We start from the raw sequence: 26,828 nt of genomic DNA, 5'->3' as shown, positions 1-26,828 counted from the left end.
ACCATCCCCTTCATGAGGTAAATGCTGCTAAGAGGCTTCTGAACTTAAAAAAAAGCAGCCAGTCAGTGGCTGAATTCATCATAGAATTACACACCTTGGCAGCCGAAACAGTGTGGCCTGCTATCACTCCCCAGGGAGTTCTTCTGAATGCATTCAACAAACAGATGAAGGACCAGTTAGCCTCGAGAGGAGCCGTCCTCTTTCGAGGACTTTGTTATTCTTGCAATTCGAATCGACAACCGGCTAGCCGAGCAGAGGACGGAGAGGACTTTTCTCCCCCAACAACCATTTCTCAACTTTCCCACCTCTTTTCTTTCCACTGGATCCACTGTACCTGAGTCTTACCTACATGGGATTCCTCTGAGCCCATGCAGGTGGGTCGGGCGAGACTCACTACCGAGGAATGTCTTCGGTGCTATAAAGTTAATGAGTGTATTTATTGTGGTGCTTGTAATCATTTGCCCTGTATGATCAAAAGACAGAGTCCACTAGTAGAGGCAGGATTACTGGTGGGCTTTGGTTCTTCAAAGCCTTTTGTAGAACTGCCTCTTTGTCAAGGCCAAGAAATGCGAGTTCCATGTACCATCTGTCTCCTTTCTCGGCTACATCTTCTAAGGCGGGCAGGTGAAGACGGATCTGGAGAAGATCAAGGCTGTAGCAGAGTAGCACGCTCACACCAACTGTAAGCAGGAGGAAGCCTAACCAGATGCCCGAGCCACCTCATCTGACTCCTCTCGATGGAGGAGCAGCGGCTCTACTCCGAGCCCAGACACCCTACGGAGGAAGCCTATTCCGGTCGCTTGCATTCGCAATCTTGTTCTTTTGGTCACTACCCTGAGCTTGTGACCATAGGTGAGGGTAGGAACATAGATTGACCGGTAAATCGAGAGCTTCACCTTCTGGCTCAGCTCCTTCTTCACCACGACGGGCCGGTGCAGAGCCCGCATCACTGCAGATGCCGCACCGATCCGCCTGTCAATCTCCTGCTCCATTCGTCCCTCACTCGTGAACAAGACCCCGAGATACTTGAACTCCTCCACTTGGGGAAGGATTTCATTCCCGACCCGGAGAGGGCATTCCACCCTTTTCCGGCTGAGGACCATGGTCTCGGATTTGGAGGTGCTGATTCTCATCCCAGCCGCTTCACACTCGGTTGCGAACCGCTCCAGTGAGAGCTGAAGATCGTCCGATGACGCTAACAGAACGACATCATCCGCAAAAAGCAGAGACCCGATTCTGAGTTAGCCTAAACGGACCCCCTCAACGCCCTGGCTGCGCCTAGAAATGTTGTCCATAAAATTATGAACAGAATCAGTGACAAAGGGCAGCCCTGACGGAGTCCAACCCTCACAGGAAACACGTCCGACTTACTGCCGGCGATGCGGACCAAACTCTGACACCGGTCATACAGAGCAGAGCAGAGCAGCCCATATCAAGGGGTCCGGCACTCCATACTCCCGGAGCACCCCCGACAGGACTCCCGAGGGACACGGTCAAACGCCTTCTCCATGTCCACAAAACACATGTAGACCGGTTGGGCGAACTCCCATGCACCCTCCAGGATCCTGCTGAGGGTGTAGACCTGGTCCACTGATCCACGGCCAGGACGAAAACCACACTGCACCTCCTGAATCCGAGGTTCGACTATCCAATGGATCCTCCTCTCCAGTACCCACGAATAGACCTTACCAGGGAGGCTGAGGAGTGTGATCCCCCTGAAGTTTGAACACACCCTCCGGTCCCCGGAGGGGGACCACCGCCCCGATCTGCCAGTCCAGAGGCACTGTCCCCGATACCCACGCGATGCTGCAGAGGCCTGATCCTATTTCACTTAAAGCCTGGGATGTTTTTCATCCTTGACCACACATCTCTTGCGTTGTTTCCCTGAAGTTTGTTTCCCAGTGTTTTTCTGTACACCACCTGGTTCTTCTTCTCTTTTTTTTTTCAGCAGTGTATGCACACTTCTCAATAACTCCCTGTCTTCTTCCCTGAGTCTTTTTAGGTTATTTTGGTTTTAGGTTGGTGTTATTATTAGAAGCACCTTACTCCCCTTGTGGGGATGGTTGTTTCCATGCAGAAGGTGAATACACTCAGTCACAGCATTAATGTCATCTCCTTGTTGCTCACAGAGTGCATCCCAGTATTTAGCGTGACAGCACCCCTTCAGAGATTTTCTTGAGACCTTTCTCAAATAGCAATGTTAATGATGTGTGAGCAGATACTGTTTTGACTGAAGTATAGTGTGTTATCTCTCTTACTCTCTGCCTCTGTGTGTCTATATTTCAGTGGGTGTGCCAGTTTTGCACCTATCTGAACTATTCTCCTGCTACAATGTGTGAGATGTGTGACCTGGCTCGTCCAGAGCCTGCACCCCTGCCTATAAAGCTTCACCCTCCCTCACCTGTCAGACGGGTCCCTGCCCTGACAATCAAACCCAAAGAACTAGCCCCTGAAGACCTGGACTCCTACAGGCAGAAGCAGATTAAGGAAGAAGGGCTCAAGCTGATTCAGCTAATAAGAGCAAGTTATCTTTGTGATATATCTTGATTTCTGTATTTAAACTTGATTTTGAGGTTGAGCTTGAGTGGATTTATCCTTTATATCTTTGTTAGGATGGGGAGAAGAAAGGAGTGAGTCCAGAAGAGGTGTACACAAGCATGAGAGTGGCTGGGGAGAGCAGTGTCCTGTCCTGCAAGTGGTTAAAGACAGAGCTCCCTCTTCTATTAGATCAAATCAGGATGTCAGTGGCAATGTTCTCCCCTCAGTCTGTTTCCAACAAGACCTTAACAGAGCATGCTGTCAGTATCCTTATCTTTGTGTAAATAAAATTCCGTTTAAACCTTACAAATCACCTCTCTGTTTCTCCGATTGTCACAGTCAGTATTTTTTTCTGTTATTCATCAATTGTAATCTATCACAGAACCCATTATGTGAATCTCCTCCTGAAGATGGTGGAAAAGAGGCAGACTTTTCAGATACTGAGAGTGTAGTCCAGCTATCCAGAGCAGAAGCCAAGCAGGCTTGGCTGGCTGCAGGGGGTGACACTGAAAGAGCTGGCAGACAAGCTTTGAGAGACAGACTTGCAAAGGTGACAAGTTGTTCAAATGTATTGAGATGATCAGTATTATTCCACAGGTTTCACTTTTGTCGAGAGATGCCACCAATTTTTTTCATCTTCTCTCAGGTGAAGGAGCTGTGTGCACTGGGCTTCAGTGATGAAACTCATTGTCATGAGGTTTTGAGGCAAAGTGGTGGTGAGGTAAGAGGGGCCCTGGCTCTACTTCAGCGACCTCTCCTTGAGCCTTTTCACAAGCGAATTTGGAGTGACAAGCCCGAGGCTCCTGTGGATATTCATCACCCTGACAAACAGGTGACACCATAGATTCTACATTGTTATGTGTGATATCTCCCATTGGGTTTGCCTTTGGGGCTAGTGTAAAGTTCTTTTTTATTCTTATCACCATCTTTTCCATGTTTTAGGAGTTGCGTTTCACTCCCTACACATGTGCCCTACTACACTGGATCTACTCAAGCTATTGTCTTGCATGGGGACAGTTGAAAATAGTTGATGTTCCTTGGATGAGTGTCATTAAATGTACATTTATGACTGTTGCATTATTTATTAAGAAATTTCCACAAGAGCTTCGGCCTCGAGCTTTGGTCATAAGAAGAGTTCAGTAGTCATCAATCAATCATAGTTATATCAATCTTATTACATATTTATTGTTTTTTCTTTTTTTTAAAGTTTTTTTTTTAAAGCAACAATAAGATGGATGGATTGATCAATCGATACTTAATGGCACCATTGCAGGAAATTGTTTAGTTACAGCAGCAAATAACAAAAAACTTAAATATCAGGACAAAAGACAACAAAAGTAAGTACAAAATTAAAGTAAATAATTTAGACAATAAAAAAGGACGGTATCTATAACTGTCTGTAAGGTAAGACTTATACAAAGATGGCTGTGCTTTGAAAAGAATCTGTGGTAAAATAGTAAATAACATAAAGTAAAGTAAAACCCTAACCCAGTAGTGCAAAGATCAATGGTAGGTACAAGAGGTTGTGCAGTAAATGGCAATAAGAATTGACCTATTTGTATTAACAGTATTTACAAATGTGACGAGCAGTGGTGTGTTCATCTGTTACACAGGAGCGAGCTTCTGTATAATGTTATGCTGGATAGTAGGAATGATTTCCTCAAGCGTTCTTTCTGCCTGCACAGCTGAATGAGTTTGGTGGAGAATGAGCTCGGCTGTCCCTGTGGTGTGTCATCGAAATGGATGGACTGTTTGTGATGGAAAGCAGTTTGTTCAGTGAAGTTCACTTCCTCAAACCCATGTGTCCCAAGATCTTTCCAATTATTTTGCCTGCTTTGTGAAATGAGCTAATTGAGCCTGCTGTTACCTGTGGCACTGATGCTGCTTCTCCAGCAGGCCACACCAGAGTAGATGGTACTCAACACCACAGACCAGTAGATCTCTAGTATCTTATTGAACATACTGATGGATCTGAGCTTCCTAACATAATATAATCTGTTGATCTGCCTCTTGTACACAGTATTGGTGTTGGTCCTAGTCTGTCATTCAGGTTTACCTCTAAGTACCCGTGCTGCTCTTCAACTTCATCTCTCTTCATCCATGATGTTGATGGGCTTGGTCAGAGATTTTGTCCTCTTAAAGTTGACCATCATCTCCTTGCTCTTGGTGACATTAAGGTGCAGATGATTTTTGCAACACCACTCAGTACAGCTGTCCACCACTTGTCTGTTTTCCAGCTCCTATCCATTTCTTATAAACCCACCACCACAGGGTCATCAGAAAAGATTTTCAGTGGGAATGACTGAAAATCTGAGGTGTAGAGGGAAGAAGATTGGAGACAGGAGGTGCTCCTGTGTTAATGACCACCACATCAGACAGGTTGCACAAACTGACATTCATCTGACATATAGTCAGCAACCCAGGAGATAGCAGACCCACTAACACCCATCTTGAGCAGCTTCTCACTCAGCAGAAGATATTGAATGGCATTTTAGGTGCCACCATTACCTTTGAGATGAGAGTGAGTAGAGGTAGATGACAGCATCATTTACACCCACACGAAGCTGATAAGTAAACTAAAAAGGGTGGAGTCTCTCCAGTTGTCCCCTCATTCACCTGTCATCATCATCATGAAATGAAATTAATAAAAAAAAAATTGTTTCAGTCCCAAAGGTGTGTATGGTGTCGCAGTGCGCAGGTAGGGTAAGGGGGTCTTGCCTATGGACCCCTACTGGAGGTAATACCTTTCATGCAGGGGATTTGAACCCAGGCCACCCACCTACACTAGGCCAGCGCCCTGTGTATGTAGAGGATGCGCAGTGTTGTGCATTATGTTCATTATCTTGTGCAATATTCTTTGCATTATCAGCTTCGCATTCGCACATACAGGAACAAGGGACCATGGCCCTCAGTTCCTGGAACCATTTTAGCTCCTTCTCCTCAGCTTGGTCTGTTCTGGGTTCTATAGGAACACATCTGACGGAGGTGTTTGGTGGTTGGTAGCTCCGCCCCTTGGTGGTTGGTAGCTCCGCCCCTTGTCATGTTGTCAGGCTGAAATGTTTCCTCATACGACACGGACACAACCTGCGCGTGTTTAATAAGTTAAACCTCCACGTGGTCTCCTTTGTCTGCGGCGCTCTGCTCTCCTTCCTTCATGAAACCAAGAAGTATGGCCTGCGCTCCATCCTTCGTCTCCTGACTCTCTCTGTGAGCTCTTCCAGCCTCCATGTTAGACGCCTGATGTGATCGTCCATGATTAATATCACCATCATGCAGACCATGAACATGGTGGCCTCCCCGCTCTCCATGTTAGCTTCTTTGTGGTGTTTTTTCTTCTCTCCTTACTTTCGCGGGTTTTGTTATGTTTTGTTTTGTTGTTGAATGTGAAGCTAAAGTAACACGTCACTGTCGCAGACGGCTGCGCCGCATCAGTCCCGACCTGGTCCCGACTCATGTGCGAATGCAAACTGAAACAGTTCCCCTGGGGAAGGACAGTTATCAGAACAAAACTTGAGGAGGACCATTCTTAGAACTGCTCTGTCCAAATGCGGCTTATGTGATGAATTGAAAGTGTGAACAGCTTTGATGCATAGTAAAGCTTTGCAACCTATTAACCATAACAACATAATGATGTTGGGTTTCTCTAAAAGGATGATATAGAATGTGTAAGACATGTAACCTGACTCACGTCATCTGGCTGCGTTCACCAACTACACGCGGGGGCGTTCCCTTGAATACCAGAGGGCGGGAGTCAGGTAATAAGACATATACTGCTGGTAGGATATGTGAACTTTACTTGCAATTTCTCTTCCTTTCTTACAGCGGATATGTCGTAGGCTCCTAGCGGTGTATGATCTTCCCAGCTGGGGACGCTGTGAGCTGGCACTGTCCTTGCTTATGGAGCAAAGTGCACCATACTCACTGGAGGATGTAGTGCAGGCTGTACGAGAGTCTCACGACAGGGAGTTTATAAAGAGAGTTTTGGCAAAGGAATGCCCTATCTGCCTCTCTGTTTTCCCGCACAGCAAGGTATATACTTGTGAGTTTTGATTCATAAGTGCATATTTGAATACTTTCTGACTCGCTCTCACTCTCTATACTTTGTCAGATGCAGTCTCTGACATCTTGCCAGTGTTCCGTATGTTGTGGTTGCTTCCAGCAGCACTTCACCATTGTTGTAAGGGACAAACACATCAGAGACATGGTTTGTCCAGTGTGCTGGGAACCGGACATCAATGACCCCGAACACCTTAACAGCTACTTCTCCACCCTGGATATCCAGGTAGGTAAATGCATTAGACATGAAAGAGTGATGAGGGGCAAAATGCTCTCATTCCTCAGGTATCAAATATTATTTTCTCAAAAAATGTATGACCTCCATTAATCTACATTATGGGGTGGTTGGAACTCAGCAGCAAGAGCAGTCGACTGCTCGTAGGGAGGTTGGTGGTTCCACTCCCAGTTTCCCCAGTCTCTTGGGCAAGACTGTGACTGAACCCCACGATGCCTACCGATGTGTCCATCGGTGTAAAAGTGTGTGACAGAGAAAAAGCATTGTGTAGCCTGTAAAACTGTATAGACTAAGATGTGCTGTGTCATGTCAAAGCGCGTTGAGTGGTCAGCTGGACTAGAAAGGCACTATATAAATATAGTCTATTTACCATTTATGGGACAATTGTTTTTTCACTTTGGGCATTGCTATTTCCATCAAACATTCAAGAAAATTCAGTTTTATTTGTAAATTAATTAAAATCTAAATTGGTCCAATTCATACAGAGCCTATTCAAAAAGTAGCCTAGCTAAGGAAACCAACAGATTAAATTGAAATATCCCTTTGATCCAATCTCCCGTCCTGAGCGTGCCTGAGGCGACTGTGGAGAGAAACGACTCCCTTTGAACAGGAAGAAACCTCTGGCAGAACCAGAACCAGGAAGGGTGGCCATCCGCCTCCACCAGCTGGGGTTTGAGAAGACAGAAAAGAGGGGACAACAAACACCGTAACACCATTCAAAGGATATCTGTTGGAACAGGGAAACACCAGTTAATGACCACAATAATGTCACATGTACATAATATCATTTGAGAAATTAAACGGGGGAAAAAGAGAGTAAAGTGAGGAAAGGTGTGACAGATGAGGCCCCCCAGCAGTCTGGGCCTATGGCAGCTTAACTATGGGATGTTTCAGGATCACCTGAGCCATCCCTAACTATAAGCTTTATCAGAAAGGAAAGTTTTAAGCCTGGTCTTGAAGGTAGAGAGGGTGTCTGCTTCCTGAAGCCAAACTGGCAGCTGGTTCCACAGAGAGGGGCCTGATAACTGAAGGCTCTGCCTCCCAAACTGGCAGCTGGTTCCACAGAGAGGGGCCTGGTAACTGAAGGCTCTGCCTCCCATTCTACTTTTACAAACTCTTTTTCATAATGTATCTTTTAGTTGATCCTTGCTGCCAGGTAAAAAACTCACATCGTTCAACCATCCAGTTTGTCCTACTCTGCTCAGTAGAACTATGACAAGTCAACAAGTTTTAACGTATATATTTAATAAATTTCCTCACCAAAATATCATACCTATGTTTTTGTATGCCCTGGGTCCATTTAATTTCTAATATGTGTTTTTGCGTTTAATGCTGCAGCTGCGAGAGTGTCTTGAGCCAGAAGTCTATGAGCTGTTCCACAAGAAGCTGACTGAGCAGGCTCTAATCAAGGACCCAAAGTTCCTCTGGTGCTGTCATGTGAGTACACAATGAGGGACTTTTGAAAAAATCAAGAGAACAAATAAGTTAATTTACAGTTAGTAATGAGGTTTTTTTGTATTTTTATATTGCACATTTTATTTTATCTTGCTTATTGTATGTATCCTCAGGCTTGCACCGGGACCAGAGTAGCCAATTTCGTTTCACCCCATGTTTCTATGTGTCGAAATTACATAAAGAATCCTTGAACTCTTTTCAAAGAAAACTACATCAATAAACTGAAAATATAAATTTAGGGATTAATAATGAGCAGAGGTGGGTGGAGTAGCCAAAAATTGTACTCAAGTAAAAGTACTGTTACTTCAGAATAATATGACTCAAGTAAAAGTAAAAAGTAGTCATCCAAATAATTACTTGAGTAAGAGTAAAAAAGTGCTAGGTGAAAAAACTACTCAAGTACTGAGTAAATGTTGAGTAACGTCTGATTGATTTTCAATTCATTTTTTTTTAATTTTTTTATTTATATAGCGCCAAATACAACAAATGTCATCTCAAGGCACTTAGATAGTAAGTCCAATTCAAGCCAACTGGAATTCAACTAATTAATAATAATCATAATTCATAAAATAATCCAATTCGTTCATATAGAGCCAATTCAAAAACAATTTCCTAGCTAAGAAAACCAACAGATTGCACTGAAAACTTTTTGTTTTTCGGTCCAATCTCCCGTCCTGAGCGTGCCTGAGGCGACTGTGGAGAGAAACGACTCCCTTTTAACAGGAAGAAACCTCTGGCAGAACCAGACTCAGGAAGGGTGGCCATCCGCCTCCACCAGCTGGGGTTTGAGAAGACAGAAAGGGGGGGGGGGGGCGCGGCGGCACTGTAACACCATTCAAAGGATATCTGTTGGAACAGGGAAACACGAGTTAATGACCACAATAATATCACATATACATAAAGAGAGTAAAGTGAGGAAAGGTGTGTCAGATGAGGCCCCCCAGCAGTCTAGGCCTATAGCAGCTTAACTATGGGATGTTTCAGGATTACCTGAGCCATCCCTATTCAAGGTAAACACAAGAAACTTGTGCTAACGAAAAAATAAATAATAAAATAAAGGACCAGACTCAGTGAGTAATTCCCTATACTCCCTATATAGATCTGCTCCTCACACCACAACAACCATCTTTTTACAGCCACAAGCTACCTCAGCCTCTCACCAACTGCACACCAGTCACAGCGGGGTGGGGATGCAAACCCTGGTTCGGGTAGGGGGAGAAATAAAAGAGGTAAGATAAGCGGGAATGGGATTCAAACCCTGGTTCGGGTAGGGGGTAATGAAAGTATAGAGGGTGCCAGAGGTGGAGGCAGGACAAGACACACTAGCAGACACACTATCAGATTCAACAGACCTAACTATAAGCTTTATAAAAAAGGAAAGTTTTAAGCCTGGTGTTAAAGGTGGAAAGGGTGTCTGCTTCCCGGACATTTACTGGCAGCTTATTCCACAATAGAGGGGCCTGATAACTGAAGGCTCTGCCTCCCATTCTACTTTTAGAAACTCTGGGAACCTCAAGTAAACCTGCAGTTTGGGAACGAAGTGCTCTGTTAGGAAAATATCTTACAATGAGATCTTTAAGATATGATGGAGCTCGGTCATTAAGAGCTTTATATGTAAGGAGAAGAATCTTAAATTCTATTCTGAATTTAACAGGGAGCCAATGAAGAGAAGATTTGTTAACACAAGCATTCAATCAGACAGACAAAAATACTAAATAATCATCTTTAGGCAAATTAGAGTTCATCCAATTGATAAAATAAATTAAAATGAATTATTAATAACAAAATAGCTTGAATTAAAAAAAAATTCATGTAAATCCAAGAACTTCAACAAAAAATGAGAGACTGGGGCGGTCGGTGGCGTAGTGGGTTGAGCAGCCGCCCCATGTACAGAGGCTACAGTCCTCACTGCAGCTGGCCCCGGTTCCAGTCCCGCACCGGACAGCCCTTTGCTGCATGTCTTCCCCCTCTCTCTGCCCCCTGTTTCCTGTCTCTCTCCAACTGTCTATTGATTAAAGGCATAAAAAGCCCCAAAAAATATTTATAAAAAAAAATAATAATAAAAATAAGAGACTTAGGAAATGTTTAAAACATATATAACCCATATGTAACCTAAAAAACAAACATTTGCCTATCCATGGGGGAAAAAAAAAACAAATTGAGGAAACTTACCGCTACATGTTTCCTCAGGTTAGATGTTGAGTTTCTGCTGAAATGTGCGTTTGTTTTGGTTGACACAGAAGACACATAATGTAGCTGCTGTTTCTCACTCTTTGTAAGGTAAACATGCTTTCAGTATGAGGCCTCGTCTGCGTCTGCATTTCCGACCATTGATTCTGACATTTTTCATCTGTTTATTTTTTTTTGTTTGCTACGACTGTAAATTCTAAAGCTAACCCGTCCCGCCCCAGGAATGTATCATGGTCCCACCGCTGAGATTGAGTATGGTCACGTGACCAGACTGCACGGCTGCGTCTGATTGGTGAAACACAGTCAGGTGGTAGAGCCTTTGGCGGAAGTCTCTCTCTCTGTCAGAATAAAACATTAAAATGAGGCGTACGCGGGGGGATAAAAATAATGAGGCGTAGAATACCAAAGAGGTAAGAAGAAAAGTAACCAGCTCATTGTAGCCTAATGTAGCGGAGTAAGAGGACAGTTTCTTTTTCATAAATCTACTCAAGTAAAAGTAAAAGGTATAGTTATTTACAACTACTCCTCGAAGTATATTTTTTTCAAAAACTTACTCAAGTAAATGCAACGGAATAAATGTAACTTGTACCCACCTCTGATAATGAGTAATATAGATTTCTTTCAAATGATTCTCACAGCTTACACTGCTTAACATATTTGACGTATCGACTTCACGAATGAAAAAAAAAACGTTTTGCATTGGTCAGGTGCCACCTCTCACATAGTAGTTGACAGATTAGTTTAGTAATAGTTAGCCACTGAAGGGAGGAAAGCACAGGGAGACATGTGTGTGCCTTGTTGTCGTGGTAATGAATCCAGCTGCAACATTTTGAATTAACTCTAATTCAGGGGACCAAACATAATGACCACAACTTGTTGTCATTGAAATTATTTCATGAAATTTTGGGCCATTCAGGATTTAATGTCAGAAAGACAAGATATATACAAGGCGGCTGACATCTGTAGCTTTTATTAGCATGTGCAGCTGAGTGTCATCAGCGCAAAACTGGAAATGTACAATACTAACAGAGGCGATTTGTAATTGTTACTAATATTGTTCTAATTTTTTTAAATTCTTTTTGTGACTTTATTTATTCCAAAGACAACTTACATTTTTGCAGTAATTTCTATAGTATTTATTTTTTAAGCAATCATAACGAGCTTTCATTCTGAGCAGTTATTGTTGCTGGCAGGAAGGACCTCCTGTATCTTTCTGTATTGCAGCAGAACTGAAGAAGCCTCACTGATTTTACTCTGTTTCAACATGATGTTGTTAAGAGGATGGTAAGTGTTGCTCTTTATATTGACCAACTTGTGCAGCATTCTTCTTTCAACAACCAGCTCCAGGGGCCCCAGGGGAGGTGATATAAAGAAAAAGAAAAAACAAAGATTCAGAAAAGTAACCAGAATTTAATGGACAATATTAAACATAGAAAAAATCAACTCTTAAAATATCAAAAACTGACATAACAACCTAAATTAAGGGGGATTTAACAAAAGAAAACTCAACAAGTAACACAAAGTGCTCTCTCTTAACAAGACACATACAATCTCCAAGTGCCTACTAACAGATCTCCTAAATGAGCAGCGCACCGGGGGCCAGCTCTCAGCACAGAGTCTGTTCAGCTGCCCCCTGAACACCAGGAACAATGAGGTTTAAATATTCCTGCCTGGCTCCAGGATTGGTGCATCAGTTGAGGAGCTGGAGGGGACTGGACCAATCCCGGACATGCAACGGCACAGCCTCCCATGAAATACGAAATTAACCTGATGGATAACCACACAGCTGCTGATCAACAAAAAAAAAAAAAACTAAAACAACAGACTGTGGGTCGTAACACTCCCCAACACAGAGTTGTAGAAGATGTTAAACATTTTGGGGCAGACAGTGAAAGACCTAAGCTTCCTGAAGAAGTACAGTCTGGTATGTCCTTTCCTGATGAAGGCCTCAGTGTTGCATTTCCAGGTGAACCTCCAGGTATCTGTATTCCTCAACCACCTCCACCTCTTCACCTTGGTTGGAGACCGTGTTTGATGGCTTATTCTTAATCCTAATGAAATCCACAATCATCTCTTTTGATTTGATTTAGTTTAAGATGAGGGGATTGTTTCCATACCATGTCACAAAGTGATTGACCAGTTCCCTGTACTCAGCCTCTCGTTCATCACTGATGTACCCAACAGCTGCAGAGTCATCAGAATATTTCTGGAGATGGCAGGACTCTGAGTTGTACTGGAAGTCTGAGCTGTACAGAGTGAAGAGAAATCATGGGGCTCATGCAAGAACCGTTCGTACGCACAGATTTGTTCTTAAATCGTGCGTACGAGTGATTTAAGAGAATTTGCGCATTCACCAATCTTTTTGTATTTTACGTTTTCTTTCAGGTACGAACAGAATTTACGAGTGATCCAGACCTGTCGTAGGAGTTTCCTAAAATAGTCCGCTGTTATTCCAATCAAGTTTGCTTGACTCATGGATTGTATATTTAAGTACTTTGAAGCAATCATAAATAAATGTACACATTATACCCCATAATGATGCTGACATTATTCTGTTTGACTTAAATTATGCACTAATTGAAGGTTAATTTGAATCTGTATATAACAAGGTCAATGGGAAGTGTAACCAGCGGCTGACTTGCTACTTTTGGATGCCTTAGTGTGTCAGACTCTTGAAGAGACCGTGTGGAGACAGACGAATGGCTGACATCGTGATTTAGATTCCAAAGGACTGTGCTGCTGCAAATATGCAGCTTGCTAGAGCCACAACTCCAGAGAAAAACACGCCGATCAAACCCAATTCCACCACACGTCCAGGTCCTCACCACCCTTGGATTTTTGGTATAATTTTGGGCGTGGAGTATGCAAATTTACAATCCTTGTGCACGTGCACGTGCCCATTAAATACGCACAGGTGTGATTCATCATTTACGCAGGTCGTTTTCACACTTTTTCCCAAGTTATGAGCGTTTGTTGAATCTGACGTGGCGTGTTTGTGCGAGACCTTCGTACGAAAAAAGTGAGAGAAATTAGAATAAAAATACAAAAATGTTCTTGCATGAGGCCCAATGAGACTACACCCCCTACTCATGTTCATTTTATTTTCTTTCCATTCATTTTTTTGTATTTAAGTCTACTGCTTTTATTTGATGTCTGCCTTCTCCTCTCTCTGCTCTCTTCCTCTCAGTGCTCATATGGCTTCATCTATGACGGAGACCAGCTGAAAGTCACCTGCTTTCAGTGTCGAAACAGTTTCTGTGCTCAGTGTAAAAAGCCTGTGAGTATGAAGTGTTTCTCTGTGTTACAAGGAAGTGTAAGCCACAAAATCATTTCGGGTTTCTATTATATAATAAACTTAAAGAGCATCACAAACAAATCCTCCAAAATGATTACACATAAGCATCAACCCTTCTGAGAACAGTTCAACGTGTCACAAGTCATTAATATAGTTACTGTTAACAGAGTTTCATTGATGGCTATGTAAATATTTTACACTTTTTTTTGGTGTCGGAATGAAATAGATTAATATGTGAAAGATATAAATTGACAGAGATGAATGTTAGTTGGTCTGTAGTTTCCCTGATTCAGATTCAGGTTATCACTGTTACAGGGGATTGTTTTCTTCTGCATGACAAGGTTGTGGCTATAAAAATGTTGTTTATATGTAAATGCCTCCAAAGCTTAATATTTGAGTATTGTAGCACCTGAAAAGACTGTTTAAAAAAATCTCACCAAGATACTTCCTGTATGTACACACATAAGGGTTTCTTCATCTTATAAACACACAGCTTGGACACTGAGATTCTTCCTATCCCCTCTTTGTGTGCAATACACGTTCAGTTAATCCCAAGCTAATTAACTTTCTTTCTGACTTAAGTGTTTTTTTCCTATGAATTGGCTAAAAAGTAAGCTTTGATTAAGCTCTAATGAGATTAATTGGAGGAAAAAGCTTTTCTCCAACAGGTGGTTGCCAGTGGTACATACAGTGTGTGTTTGTTTGTGCAGTGGGAGCCGCAGCACACAGGCCTGTCCTGTGAACAATACCAGTCGTGGAAGAGGGAGAATGATCCAGAGTACCAGAGGCAGGGCCTGGCTGGATACCTAAGAGACAATGGCATTAGTGAGTCTGACATGCACACGCTTGCACACACATTCATTGATTAAACCTTCACTTCCTCATGTCTTTTGTTAAAAAGGAAATCTTAAATATGTTGAAAGTTAAAACCTACATTTACACGCGCTAAGCTGGCTGTATACAGTAACATAATGTAATGGTCATTATTGTCATAGATTGTGAAGCACAAACTAGGCAGCCTAACGCCAAGGAGATGTCACCAATGGCCGGTCTGAGTTTAGCAGAATCATAAGAAAGAGGAGAGGGGGCCATCAGAGCGCACCTTGCGGCTTGACAGCAGTTGATGATATACACTCGTGGGGTCCTCTGAGCCCAGAGTGTCAATGCTTAGCAACCTGGTCGGTTCCTCACAAATGTTGGGCTGAAGTAACAGAATAAAATGATAAATAGTATGAAAGACTCGTGTCCTTGCCCTTTTTTGACAAGTTGACATCAATTTTGGAGGTCGTACTCAAATGCATGACACCGGCTTTAGTCAAAATATCTGTAGGCTAAGCACAGTGGCCCTCCTCTCACTCCAACTCAAACAGCTCTCCTAAGACCAGGCTGCTTTGAGGGGCTGAAACCAAGGGCAAGTGAGCAGCTACTCAACCCATCACTCCTTCCTGGTGTTGTTTCTCAGAAAGCCGGCTTCTCCTTACCGTAGTAAAAGCTGAGCTAGCCATGGGGGAAGAAGAAAGTTTTCTAACAGAAAGTGTTTATCAGTTTGAACTGGAGCCAGACCCTGCACAGGAAGGAGCTTCTGGTGAGATTCAACCATCAACAGGACCTCGGTGACATCGGCTTAGTTTGGACACACAGAGGCACCGCTTAACAACAGGCAAGGCAGGCAAATGCTTTGGGCCCTAGGCCAGAAGGGGGCCCCTGAGGGCTGACCAACTTTGAGTCACCACAGAGCAGTGACAATGTAAAGAGTTAGCAATGACAGTGGTCGGCCGGCACAGAACTCTCTAAAGGGGCCTCACATCTCGCAAAAAGTAACTCCGGTGCGTCTGTAAACAAACAAGTCTATCAAAATGAAGTAAAATTATCTGTCTGGCAGTGACAAAAGAGGGAAGAGAAAATCTTGAAGACATCAAGACAGTGGTTGGTTGTGCAGGTATTATAGAAGCTAGCTCAGAGCAGCTCAGTCTGTCCTACTGCTGTTGAGTAGCTGCATATTGGACACCAGCAATCGACTTGTTTACTCAGCTAGCAGGCTGAAAATAAAAACTGCTTACTTGGACAATGCTCTTCCTTTTGTTATCAAATGAATGCTGTGTCCAGACAAGCTTTGCTGTCAAGCTAAGAATACTAAGTTATAGAATTTACAGGCAAGACATTTAATGATAATGTACTACTAAGGGGCATGGATTGAAGTTATTGTGTGCAAGTGGTGTGTATATTTCATTCTCTTTTCCATGAGTGTTGGGAAGGCTTTTTGAGTCTGAAAACTGTATTTATTTATTTATTTATTTATGTGCTGTTTTATGTTGTAAATGTGCTTCTAATGACTCATAATGCAGGCTTCCGCACATAATAATCTCCTGTATTGGAACCATGTTAAATCATATTGCCCCTGTATAATGAGATAAAAATTGTAATTACTAAAATACCTTTGTATAGTTGAAGGAGTCTATTAAGTGCATTTGTGGAATGAAGAGACAAAATTGGCATGCCTTATGGTAGCCGTTTATTGTAAATGGACTGCACAGCACTTTTCTAGTTTAGCTGACCACTCGAAGGGCTTCTACCCTACAAGTCACATTCACCCATTCACACACACAATCATACAGCACATTTTAGTCTATACAAGGTTACAGGCGACAACGTGCTTTTTTTCTCTATTACATACATTCACACACCGAAGGATGTAGTAGAGGCAATGTGTGGATCAGTGTCTTGCCCGAGGACACTTTCACATGTTCTCCAGGGAGACCAGGAATCGATAGGCAGACCTTCTCATTGGCAGACAACTGCTAGCAGTTTGTCTCACCAATTCACGCTGTGAAATGTTTTTGTTTATCCAGCAGATGGCTCTATTGTTCCATAATAATTATTACCCTGCTTGGACTTAGTATTTTTTTTATTGCATTCTTTGGTTAATTTAAGGAAGACCTGAATCCAAACCCACCTAAGCCTCACCATACAGTCTTTCTCCTATTTTATATTGGTTCTTCAAGCTGGATAGTGGTGGCTTTTGGATTTGTAGCTGACAGAAGGCAGAATCCTTTACCTGGTTGAGAAATTCCTGTAGCTTTAGCATGACGTATGTGCCAGTTTCACCCGCCTGCACCTTTAAAAGACTATGAGGTCAAACCTGTGAGCTGTAGGCAAACAGCACAGTCGTCAGAACTTAATATGGTTGACCATACACAAATGCTGGATAGAAACTATCACACGACATCTGACGGTATGCAAAGGATGTCATCTTATTCATCTTGCTCCATTAGTCCTATCAGCCAGTTTGCAAGATAAGCTATATTTGATGAGTGTTTTTGTTTTAAACAATACATAAATAAATAAACCCTGACAATTTATTTCTCAGATACAAATTCGAACAAAGAGATGAAACAAGATGGTGGACCGTGTGGTCAGGATATGAGTTGTGAAGCCAGCTTTAGCTGGAGTACCGGCCGTTCTGTTATTCTCCAGAACACACAGATGGCCAGTCCGCCCCTGACTGCAATCAGTGCAATCAGTTGTTGCCTCATCATGATGGCACTTTGATGGGGCGGTCCATGAGGGGTGTCTTATGGCATGTTGCCTGCCTGGGGTGGTTCAGGTAGTAGGAGACCCTCGTTCATTGCAATATTGTGCAAAACGCAGCATGCCAAAATAATCTGGCATGCCTTCCCTGGGCTATAGAGCAGTTTGCCCCCGCTGTATCGAGACACACCCACCTGGCCTTCAGCAATAGTGCGCTCCACAACAGCACGGGTGCTTTGATGCGTATATGTGCAGCCTATTGCTCCAATTATGTTTGGCAGTCCAGCCATGACATAAAAGTCTCTCTTAATTTGTACTTGTTGGACAGCGGTGTATGGGAGTGCACAACTCACAGAGGACTGGGACACCCCCGATCTGTCTCCAATCTCCCTCTGAAAGGTTCCCGTGGCCAAAAATCCAAGGGTGGTGAGGACCTGGACGTGTGGTGGAATTGGGTTTGATCGGCGTGTTTCTCTCTGGAGTTGTGGCTCTAGCAAGCTGCATATTTGCAGCAGCACAGTCCTTGGCAATCTAAATCGCGATACCCACATGGGTATCTACACGGTCTCGGAACACACGCTCTCTTCCAAGAGCCTGACGCGCTAAGGCATCCAAAAGTAGCAAGTCAGCCACTGGTTATGCTTCCCATTGACCTTGTTATATACAGAGTCAAATTAACCTTCAATTAGTGCATAATTTAAGTCAAACAGAATAATGTCAGCATCATTATGGGGTTTAATGTATATATTTATTTCTGCTATCTTCAAAGTAATTAAATATACAATCCATTAGTCAAGCAAACTTGATTGGAATAACAGCGGACTATTTTAGGAAACTCCTACGACAGGTCTGGATCACTCGTAAATTCTGTTCATACCTGAAAGAAAATGTAAGATATGAAAAGATTGGTGAATGCGCAAATTCTCTTAAATCACTCGTACGCACGATTTAAGAACAAATCTGTTCGTACGAGTGGTTCTTGAATGAGGCCCAAGGTTCTTTCCAACCTTTCATAAAGAAATCTTTTTTGGGGAACTTTGGGGAAAGAGGCTCTGGTGATGCCAGGGGCTTCAAACCTTCACCTCTTTTAACTGAATTAAAAAATTAAAATGATCTAGATACTGCAGCAGTATCATTGATGACAGTGTTCCTGCTCTTGACAGTGGCATTGTTTTCTTCTCCACTTTTGTGATTGTAGATGAGCGGTAACCTTCATGTAGCAGCGACACCTCTGTGACGGAGAAAATTGCAACTACTGGCGCAACGACTTGCGCCACTATATATAACCGGCACGAAATTGTGACGTCATCAACACCGCTCGCTCTAGCGGAAGCGGCAACCATGCTAGAGCTTTAAGACGTGCTGTATGAGTGTGTGTGTATCGGTGACTGTGGCATGTAGTGTTAAAGCGCTTTGAGTGGTCAACTCGACTGGAAAACAGTTCTGGGAGTGGGGTTTGTAAAGCAGTTGTAGTGAATAAATCATCTTTACACACTTCCTGCTTTTTTGTATAGAAGATCGTATTCTTACAGATATGATATACACATATTCTTAAGATCATATTCTTGTAGTGCTGATACTGCCTTTTTCTTTCTTCTCACATTCCCATCATACATGTCACCTCTTCCCTCCAACTCTCCAGCCTGTCCTAACTGTCGTTTCCAGTATGCGCTTTCTAAAGGAGGCTGTATGCATTTCTGCTGCTCACAGTGTCGTTACCAGTTCTGCAGTGGCTGTAACAACCCTTTTCACACTGTAAGTATCACAGATATTTTCCTGTTCATGGTATCATTATCAGATTATTCATGGAAGATAGTATTATATTAGATGAAATGATGGTTTACATGACAGTCTAACAATCAAAATATCTTTATAATTGCAGATTATGTCAATTTGCATTCTTCATTCAGTAATGGTAAATGGTGAATTCAATAGCCTGTCAGCTGATTCAAATACTTTTCTAGTTCAAGCTATACTCACACATGCTCAATTTTGCATTTTGTTATTGATTAATTTTGTGAAGAGTAAAGCTGAAATGTCACACCCCCAGAGACCTGGCAACACACATTTTTTTTTTCTTTTCAAGACCAATTAACTAAATTCTTTAAATCTTACCTTCACCCATGACTGCTTGGTTCTCAATTATCTCACTGTAGAAACTGGAGATAAATGCTGCAGCTCAGCTGTTTTTTGTGTTTAGCAGCGTGACAATTGAAACGCTCTTCATAATAAATGTGTTACTTTCCATTGTACGACACAGAAATGTACAGAACCTATCTAATTTTGGAGACAGTTGCTGTGTGATTCTACAGCTGTTTGACAAAGTAAAATAAAAAGAAAGGCAACATTTTTTAAATGTCTAAGGCTACGTGCCCACGACAACGCTCTGAAGCATAAACGCAGATGTCCGTTTTTTTCCTCCACAATTTTTCTGTGTTCTCACGAGCGTCTTGGGGTGGATATCTGTCTACCCATGGGAACAGGGAAAACGTATAAAACTCGCAGTTTGCCGATGTAGTATGCACGCCCCGGACGTAGGTGGCAGTAGCAACAATACCTTTGGTATTGTTATATGAACTTATATTGTTATATATTAATAAATATGAGAAATGCCTGTTTTGTGGCTACTTCCTCCGCGTCAGTTGGAAGAAAATGGCGAAGCGCGGCAGCAACAACAGTACGCCTTCAAACTTTGTTTGGACAGATGATGAGGTCCAGTTGCTCCTGAACACGACACTGAACTACAAAGCCAGGAAGGCAGTGGATAATGTGGATTGGGAGAGTGTCCAAAATAAATATAGTGAGATATGTGAGTCGTTAATGGAGAACTACCCACTTAACGTGTGCAAAAAACGCACTTCTGTGTTTTGAAATGTTCCTACGGCGATGAGAGGTTGGATCGTTTTCAAGATCTCCACTCTGGAGGGCGTTTGCGTTTTCTCCGTTTTGAACTCCTAAAAACGCCGTCGCCGTGTGCAAGATAGGCACATCTGTTGAAATGTTCTGCGTTTATCTGTCGTTACCGTTGTCGTGGGCACGTAGCCTAAAAGCCAGTCCTATTTCATCCCTACTGACCGCCAGAGGGCATGCTGAAAGCACTGAATGTCCCTTCGCGCATGCGCCATTCGAGTAGTAATACCAACAGAGTCACACCTGTGACATATCGGATGATCAATCAGAGGCTATATAGCCTGACGTCATCTGACGCTCTGTTACTTTTTTCTTCTCGCGTGCGGTTCGCTTTGCATGGCATCAGCCTTTCTTGACCTTGCATCATTTCACCGTAGTTGGACGCCCGATTGCCTGTTGGCTGGAGTTGCGGTGTTTCACCCTCCTAGGGGGTGCGGTGGGTTGATCTTCGGTCAAGGTAATTCTGTTTGTTGGTGATGATAGCGTTTGCGCCTCCTCTCCCGACTCACAGTTTCTGATCACTGTGTTGTGATACACACACTGGAGCTTAGCTACCTTAGCTGCCTTTTCACGCCTCTCCACAGATGGTCGCGTGTTGGCAGCTTTGCATGAGTCAGTTAAAGCAGGCTTGGATTGTATGGCTGCGGTTGAACCTGCTGTGGCCTCACTCATTGTGTCACCAGATGAGGCTCTGCGTCGTGATGTTCGGTGCCCGCAGGCTCAATGCCGTGTTACAGATGACTTCCTCTGCAAAGCTTATAACGCCGGGGCGCAATTCTTTGGCGCACCTCATGTTTGCCCTCTCTTCATCCCTACAGGACACTGGTGGGGCCACTACAGCAATTGGCTTTAGTGATGCAGCGCTTCAGGCTTTTGCGCTGATGACCAGGGAGCTTGGGCACGTAATATCTTTTCTGGTTCAGGTTCGTCAACAGCTCTGGCTGGCGCAGTCTACGTTGACTAAAACATGTCGTCGGACCCTCCGTAGTGTTCCTGTGGTACCAGGGGAGTTGTTTGGTCCGGCTGCCTTGGAAGCGTTGGAACAGACTGTTTAGGCATGGAACACTAGGCAGCAGCTTTCAGGCCTCAGCAGGGGTATGTCCCCACCCCTCAGCCGCCACCTCTGGGTTGTGATTGGCCTGGTGGGTTTAATCCTCTGGTTGCACAGCAGAGGCCCAGCAGGGACTTTCATGAGTCAGTCCACTAACCAGCCAGGCAGGCCCGTGCCACAAACTCTGGCCGCCCGCCACACCAGGGCCCCTAGGGGCCGTGGGGACAGACGGTGAGGCCACCAGGCCGACCGTCGGATATTTTTCCCATCAGCAGCTCAGTTATTGGGCTGCTCATGCTGGGGATCCATTGGAAGTTGCCACTCTGACCCATGGTTACCAGCTACAATTCTGACTGCGGCCTCACATGTCACGTCGGGTCAGGGTAAACATAATCGCCGACCCGGTGAAAGATCAAGCACTGGACCAAGAGCTTTCCACCCTCCTGGCCAACGGTGCAATTGAGGCAGTGGATCCTCTGCAGCCACCCAGAGGCTACTATTCAACATACTTCATCGTGCCCAGAAAGACGGGTGGATTTCGTCCCATTTTGTATCTCAGGGGACTGAATCGGTATCTAAAGGTGCTGCCCTTTCACATGCTCACGACGGCAGAGGTTCTTCAGACTGTTACGAGTGACGAGTGGTTTACCTTTATAGACCTGACGAATGCGTACTTTCATGTACCGATTGGGGCAGAGCATCACCGTTTTCTCCGGTTTGCCTATCGGGATCGCCATTTGCAGTTCCGGGTGCTCCCGTTTGGCCTCTCTCTCTCCCCGAGGGTGTTCACTCGGTGCGTGAAAGCAGCCCTTTCTCCTCTGCAGGCCTGCGGAATAAAGGTTCTTCCATACCTCAACGATTGGCTTCTCTGCGCCCAATCCCGAGCGCATGCTTCTCGCGATACAAGTCATCTGCTTGGTCATGTGTCCCATTTGGGCCTCCAGGTCAACTTAGAGAAGAGCTGCCTGACCCCATCTCAGACAAGCACTCTTCTTGGGGTGTTTCTGGATTCACCTTCCATGAGGTCTTACCCATCTGCTCAAAGGGTGAATGATATACTCCAGTTGGTTAGTCGATTCAGGCTGGGCCGGCAGTTTCCTTACGTCGCCTTCCTGCGGCTGTTGGGCAAACTGACATCAGTCACCCGGGTTGTGCCCTTGGGTCTGCTGTCACTGCGCCCCTTTCAGAGGTGGCTCAACAGCTTCCGCCTGGATGCCAGGCGGCACAGGCAGGACGCATTGACTCACCCTAGGCCAAGGGTCCTCCTATATGCTTTTCCACCCCTGTCTCTGATTTGGCCTACTCTTCGGAGGGTTGCCGAGGAGGGCCACAAGATGTTGCTGGTGGCTCCGTGTTGGCCAGCACGGCCATGGTTCACGCTCCTACAGAGTCTGTGTCACGGCATCCCGTGGTGTCTTCCAACCAGGAGGGATTTGCTGTCTCAGTTGGGGGGACTGTCATGGCACCCCAATCCTCATCGCCTCCGACTGTGGGAGGACTGGACGGCTTGAGCAGCTGCTGACTGGATATTCAGATCCCGTCAGATGCACCCTTTTGAGTGCCAGGGCACCCACTACTCGCCAGCAATATGAAAACAGGTGGCGGCTGTTTTCCCAGTGGTGTTCTGCCCGCAATGATGATCCAGTCACCTGTGCAGTGTTCACTATCCTCAATTTTCTCCAGTCTCTTCTTTATAAGGGCCGCTCTCCTTCAACACTTAAGGTATGTGTAGCTGCAATATCATCTAATCATGCTGGCTTTGAGGGCTGTACCGTGGGGAGCCATACTCTACTTTCTCTTTTTTTGCGTGGCGCTCGTAGGTTGCACCCGCCGACGGTTCCACAGGCACCAGTTTGGAATCTGCCCTTGGTTCTTGAAGCTCTGTGCCACTCTCCATTCGAGCCTTTGGCGCAGGCGGACCTCAAGTGGCTCTCATGTAAGACTGCCTTTTTGTTGGCTATTGTCTCAGCTAAGAGGGTCAGCGAGCTACATGCTCTTTCTGTCAGCCCTTCATGTCAGATGGGGTACTGATGACTCTGGTGTTACCTTTTTGCCAAACACTGCATTCCTGCCTAAGGTGTTATCTCGTTCTCATTGCAACCGGCCATTGAGATTGGCACGATTTCAGCATGTGTCAGAGGGAACTGCCGATGGGTCTCGGTCATTGTGCCCAGTGAGGGCACTGGAGGCATACATTGCAGCCACTGCTGCTATACGACGCTCAGACCAACTGTTCTTGTGTTATGGAGGCCCTAAGTTAGGTTGTCCTCTTTCCAAGCAACGCATCTCCCATTGGATCCTGGGTGTCATCTGCCACACCTACACTGCGGGACGCTGCTCCCCACTCGTCGGTGTGAAGGCGCACTCTACCAGGAGCGTCTCCGCTTCCTGGGCAGCCTTGAGAGGGGTTCTGATGGAAGCAATATGTGCTGCTGCAGCATGGGCTTCCCCGAACACATTCACCATATTTTACAGGGTTAATGTGGCGTCCCCTCATCCTCTGGACCAGGTTCTGCTGCAAGGGTCCTCTGGGCCTTTTCAGTGAGGTATTTGCTCTGGATTCCTTGTGACATTGCTGGTATTAGTCATTCAGTGCTTTCAGCACCGACCTCTGGCGGTCAGTAGGGATGAAATAGAACGAAAGTTACGTATGTAACTACGGTTCTATGAATCCAGGATGACCGCCAGAAATTCTGTCACTCCTTGCATTCCGCGAGAAGATTCTGTAGGAACAGAGCATTGGATGACGTCAGGCTATATAGCCTCTGATTGATCATCCGATATGCTATTACTACTCGAATGGCGCAAAGGGAACAATCAGTGCTTTCAGCACCGCCCTCTGGCGGTCAGTAGAGATTCATAGAACCATAGTTACATATGCAACTTTCGTTTCAAAGATTTTATCTGATATGCTGATACTGTAATTCAGATGTAGATAGGGTGGGGGTCACAAGGGAATCAGGAAGCAAACCTGGGCTCCAATCAAATCCAGCCCAATTTCATGAAGTACAGTTTTTGTTATTTTTTGTGGGGTTTTTTCAGAAGTCAAAGCTTTTGCTCCTTACCTTTATCACATTAAGCTTTTCTAGAAATGTGCATGCCTCTCCTCTCTTTTTTTCTTCTCTTACTTTACAGTGCTTTTCTCTATTAGAAAGTATGGAAAAGGAAGAAGTTCATGTTACAGTCAACAAGCTGATGCACAGTCTGCCAACTTGAATGAACATCTCATTATTACTTTTAATAATTATTGGATTAACAATATCGCCTGACAAGAATGAGGGAGACTCCTTCTGACAAATTTCTCTAGGCTGACTAAAGGTTTCTACAGAGCTGATTTACATTTGATGGACCAAAACATGTGACATCTTTTCTTGACTTCATTACAGACCTGTGCAGTGGACGAGTGTAGTGTCTCTGGCCTTCATGCCCACCACCCTAGAGACTGTCTCTTCTATCTGAGAGATTGGGAACCGTCCAGACTGCAGGCTTTACTGCAGGTACACAGAAATGCACTCTCACAAACACTGAAATTCAAACTTACAGTTTCACTCTATTTTGCTCTTCTTCAATTTGAACTTCCAGTTTTAACTTTTGATTTTAACTTAACTGACTATTTGTCCAAACAGGAACATGTTCTGCAGTTATTTTATAAAATAACAATTTAGCAAAGTAACATTTTTCTAAAAAAGTTAAGAATAGGCAGGTAGAGATGTATTGAGCTTCCATAACAAATACCACACTATGTCTATGGTATCAGATGGACAGCGCAGGTGTGATTCAAGGTGCCTGGTAGAAAACAATCCCCTCCTCTGAAGAATGGCAAGTGTAATTTGAATGCAACTTCTGACCCTTTAAGTGGATTACAAGAACATAGAAGGATTGAAGAGCTTCTCTCTATTTACATGTACTGTATACCTTTTCAAAGAAAAAAATGTTGTAATACTAAGATGTTTGTAAATTGAATTTTAGGAGTTTTTAATCATGGTTCAAGTGAGTGGAACGTTTACTGGTTATTGCATGAAAAAACAATTTTTCAGACAGACATTAATCAAAAGTTAGCAGACACAGGGAAGGAGCTAGCAATACAAACGATGAGAATCGCGGAGGCTGAGCAAAGAATTCAAGAGATGGAAAACTGGAATGGGGAGGTAAAAGAGGTACTGCTCCAAACACTGAAGCAACCGAAAATATTACAAGAAAGATTGACCGACCAAGAGGGAAGAAACCGGCGAAACAACCTTCGGAGTTTTGGCCTAGAAGAGGGATCAGAGGGCTGCTCAGCCGCACAATTCATAGATCAGCTACTAAAAACAGAGCTTGCCTGGCCGGCATAGATGGACCTACAAATACAACGCGCACACCGAGCTCTGGTACAAAAACCAGAATCCAGCAAACCCCCGAGATCTATCGTGGTAAACTTCCTCGAGCACACAATAAAAGAGACAGTACTGAAGGAAGCCTGGAAGAAAAGACTACAACATAACAACCGAGCGTCCATCCATCCATCCATTATCTTCCGCTGGTCCGGGGATCGGGTCGCGGGGGCAGCAGCTTGAGCAAAGAGACCCAGACGTCCCTGTCCCCGGCCACTTCCTCCAGCTCTTCTGGGGGGACCCCGAGGCGTTCCCAGGCCAGCCGAGAGACATAGTCTCTCCAACGTGTCCTGGGTCTTCCCCGGGGCCTCCTCCCAGTGGGACGGGCCCGGAACACCTCACCGGGGAGGCGTCCAGGAGGCATTCTCACCAGATGCCCGAGCCACCTCATCTGACTCCTCTCGATGCGGAGGAGCAGCGGTTCTACTCCGAGCCCCTCCCGGATGACCGAGCTTCTCACCCTATCTCTAAGGGAGAGCCCAGACACCCTGCGGAGGAAACTCATTTCGGCCGCTTGTATTCGCGATCTCGTTCTTTCGGTCACTACCCACAGCTCGTGACCATAGGTGAGGGTAGGAACATAGATTGACCGGTAAATCGAGAGCTTCGCCTTCTGGCTCAGCTCCTTCTTCACCACGACGGGCCGGTGCAGAGCCCGCATCACTGCAGACGCCGCACCGATCCGTCTGTCAATCTCCTGTTCCATTCGTCCCTCACTCGTGAACAAGACCCCGAGATACTTGAACTCCTCCACTTGGGGAAGGATCTCATTCCCGACCCGAAGAGAGCATTCCACCCTTTTCCGGCCGAAGACCATGGTCTCAGATTTGGAGGTGCTGATGGTCATCCCAACCGCTTCACACTCGGCTGCGAACCGCTCCAGTGAGAGCTGAAGGTCACGGCCTGACGACGCCAACAGAACCAAATCGTCCGCAAAAAGCAGAGACCCGATTCTGAGGTCGCCAAACCGGACCCCCTCAACGCCCTGGCTGCGCCTAGAAATTCTGTCCATAAAAATTATGAACAGAATCAGTGACAAAGGGCAGCCCTGACGGAGTCCAACCCTCACAGGAAACATGTCCGACTTACTGCCGGCAATGCGGACCAAACTCTGACACCGGTCATACAGAGACCGAACAGCCCATATCAAGGAGTCCGGCACTCCATACTCCCGGAGCACCCCCCACAAGAGTCCCC

General features: G+C 44.8%; 1 protein-coding gene across 4 annotated transcripts in view; it reads left to right on the top strand.

The window, feature by feature from the left end:
- The window catches only part of rnf31 (ring finger protein 31), a 113,879-nt gene that overhangs the window by 66,411 nt on the left and 20,640 nt on the right, over nt 1–26,828 (top strand). For 2 of the 4 annotated variants that reach the window (XM_075484206.1, XM_075484207.1), the window contains exons 10-20: nt 2,287–2,520; nt 2,613–2,798; nt 2,921–3,088; nt 3,185–3,370; nt 6,361–6,567; nt 6,647–6,820; nt 8,168–8,266; nt 13,662–13,751; nt 14,480–14,594; nt 18,940–19,052; nt 24,645–24,755. In XM_075484206.1, coding sequence (XP_075340321.1) covers nt 2,287–2,520; nt 2,613–2,798; nt 2,921–3,088; nt 3,185–3,370; nt 6,361–6,567; nt 6,647–6,820; nt 8,168–8,266; nt 13,662–13,751; nt 14,480–14,594; nt 18,940–19,052; nt 24,645–24,755 — 1,683 coding nt within the window. The other 2 variants (XM_075484208.1, XM_075484209.1) reach the window with 2 other exon arrangements.

Source organism: Odontesthes bonariensis, chromosome 14, assembly GCF_027942865.1.
Source record: "Odontesthes bonariensis isolate fOdoBon6 chromosome 14, fOdoBon6.hap1, whole genome shotgun sequence".
Lineage (NCBI taxonomy): Eukaryota > Metazoa > Chordata > Actinopteri > Atheriniformes > Atherinopsidae > Odontesthes > Odontesthes bonariensis.
This window is presented reverse-complemented; position numbering and strand designations above follow the sequence as displayed.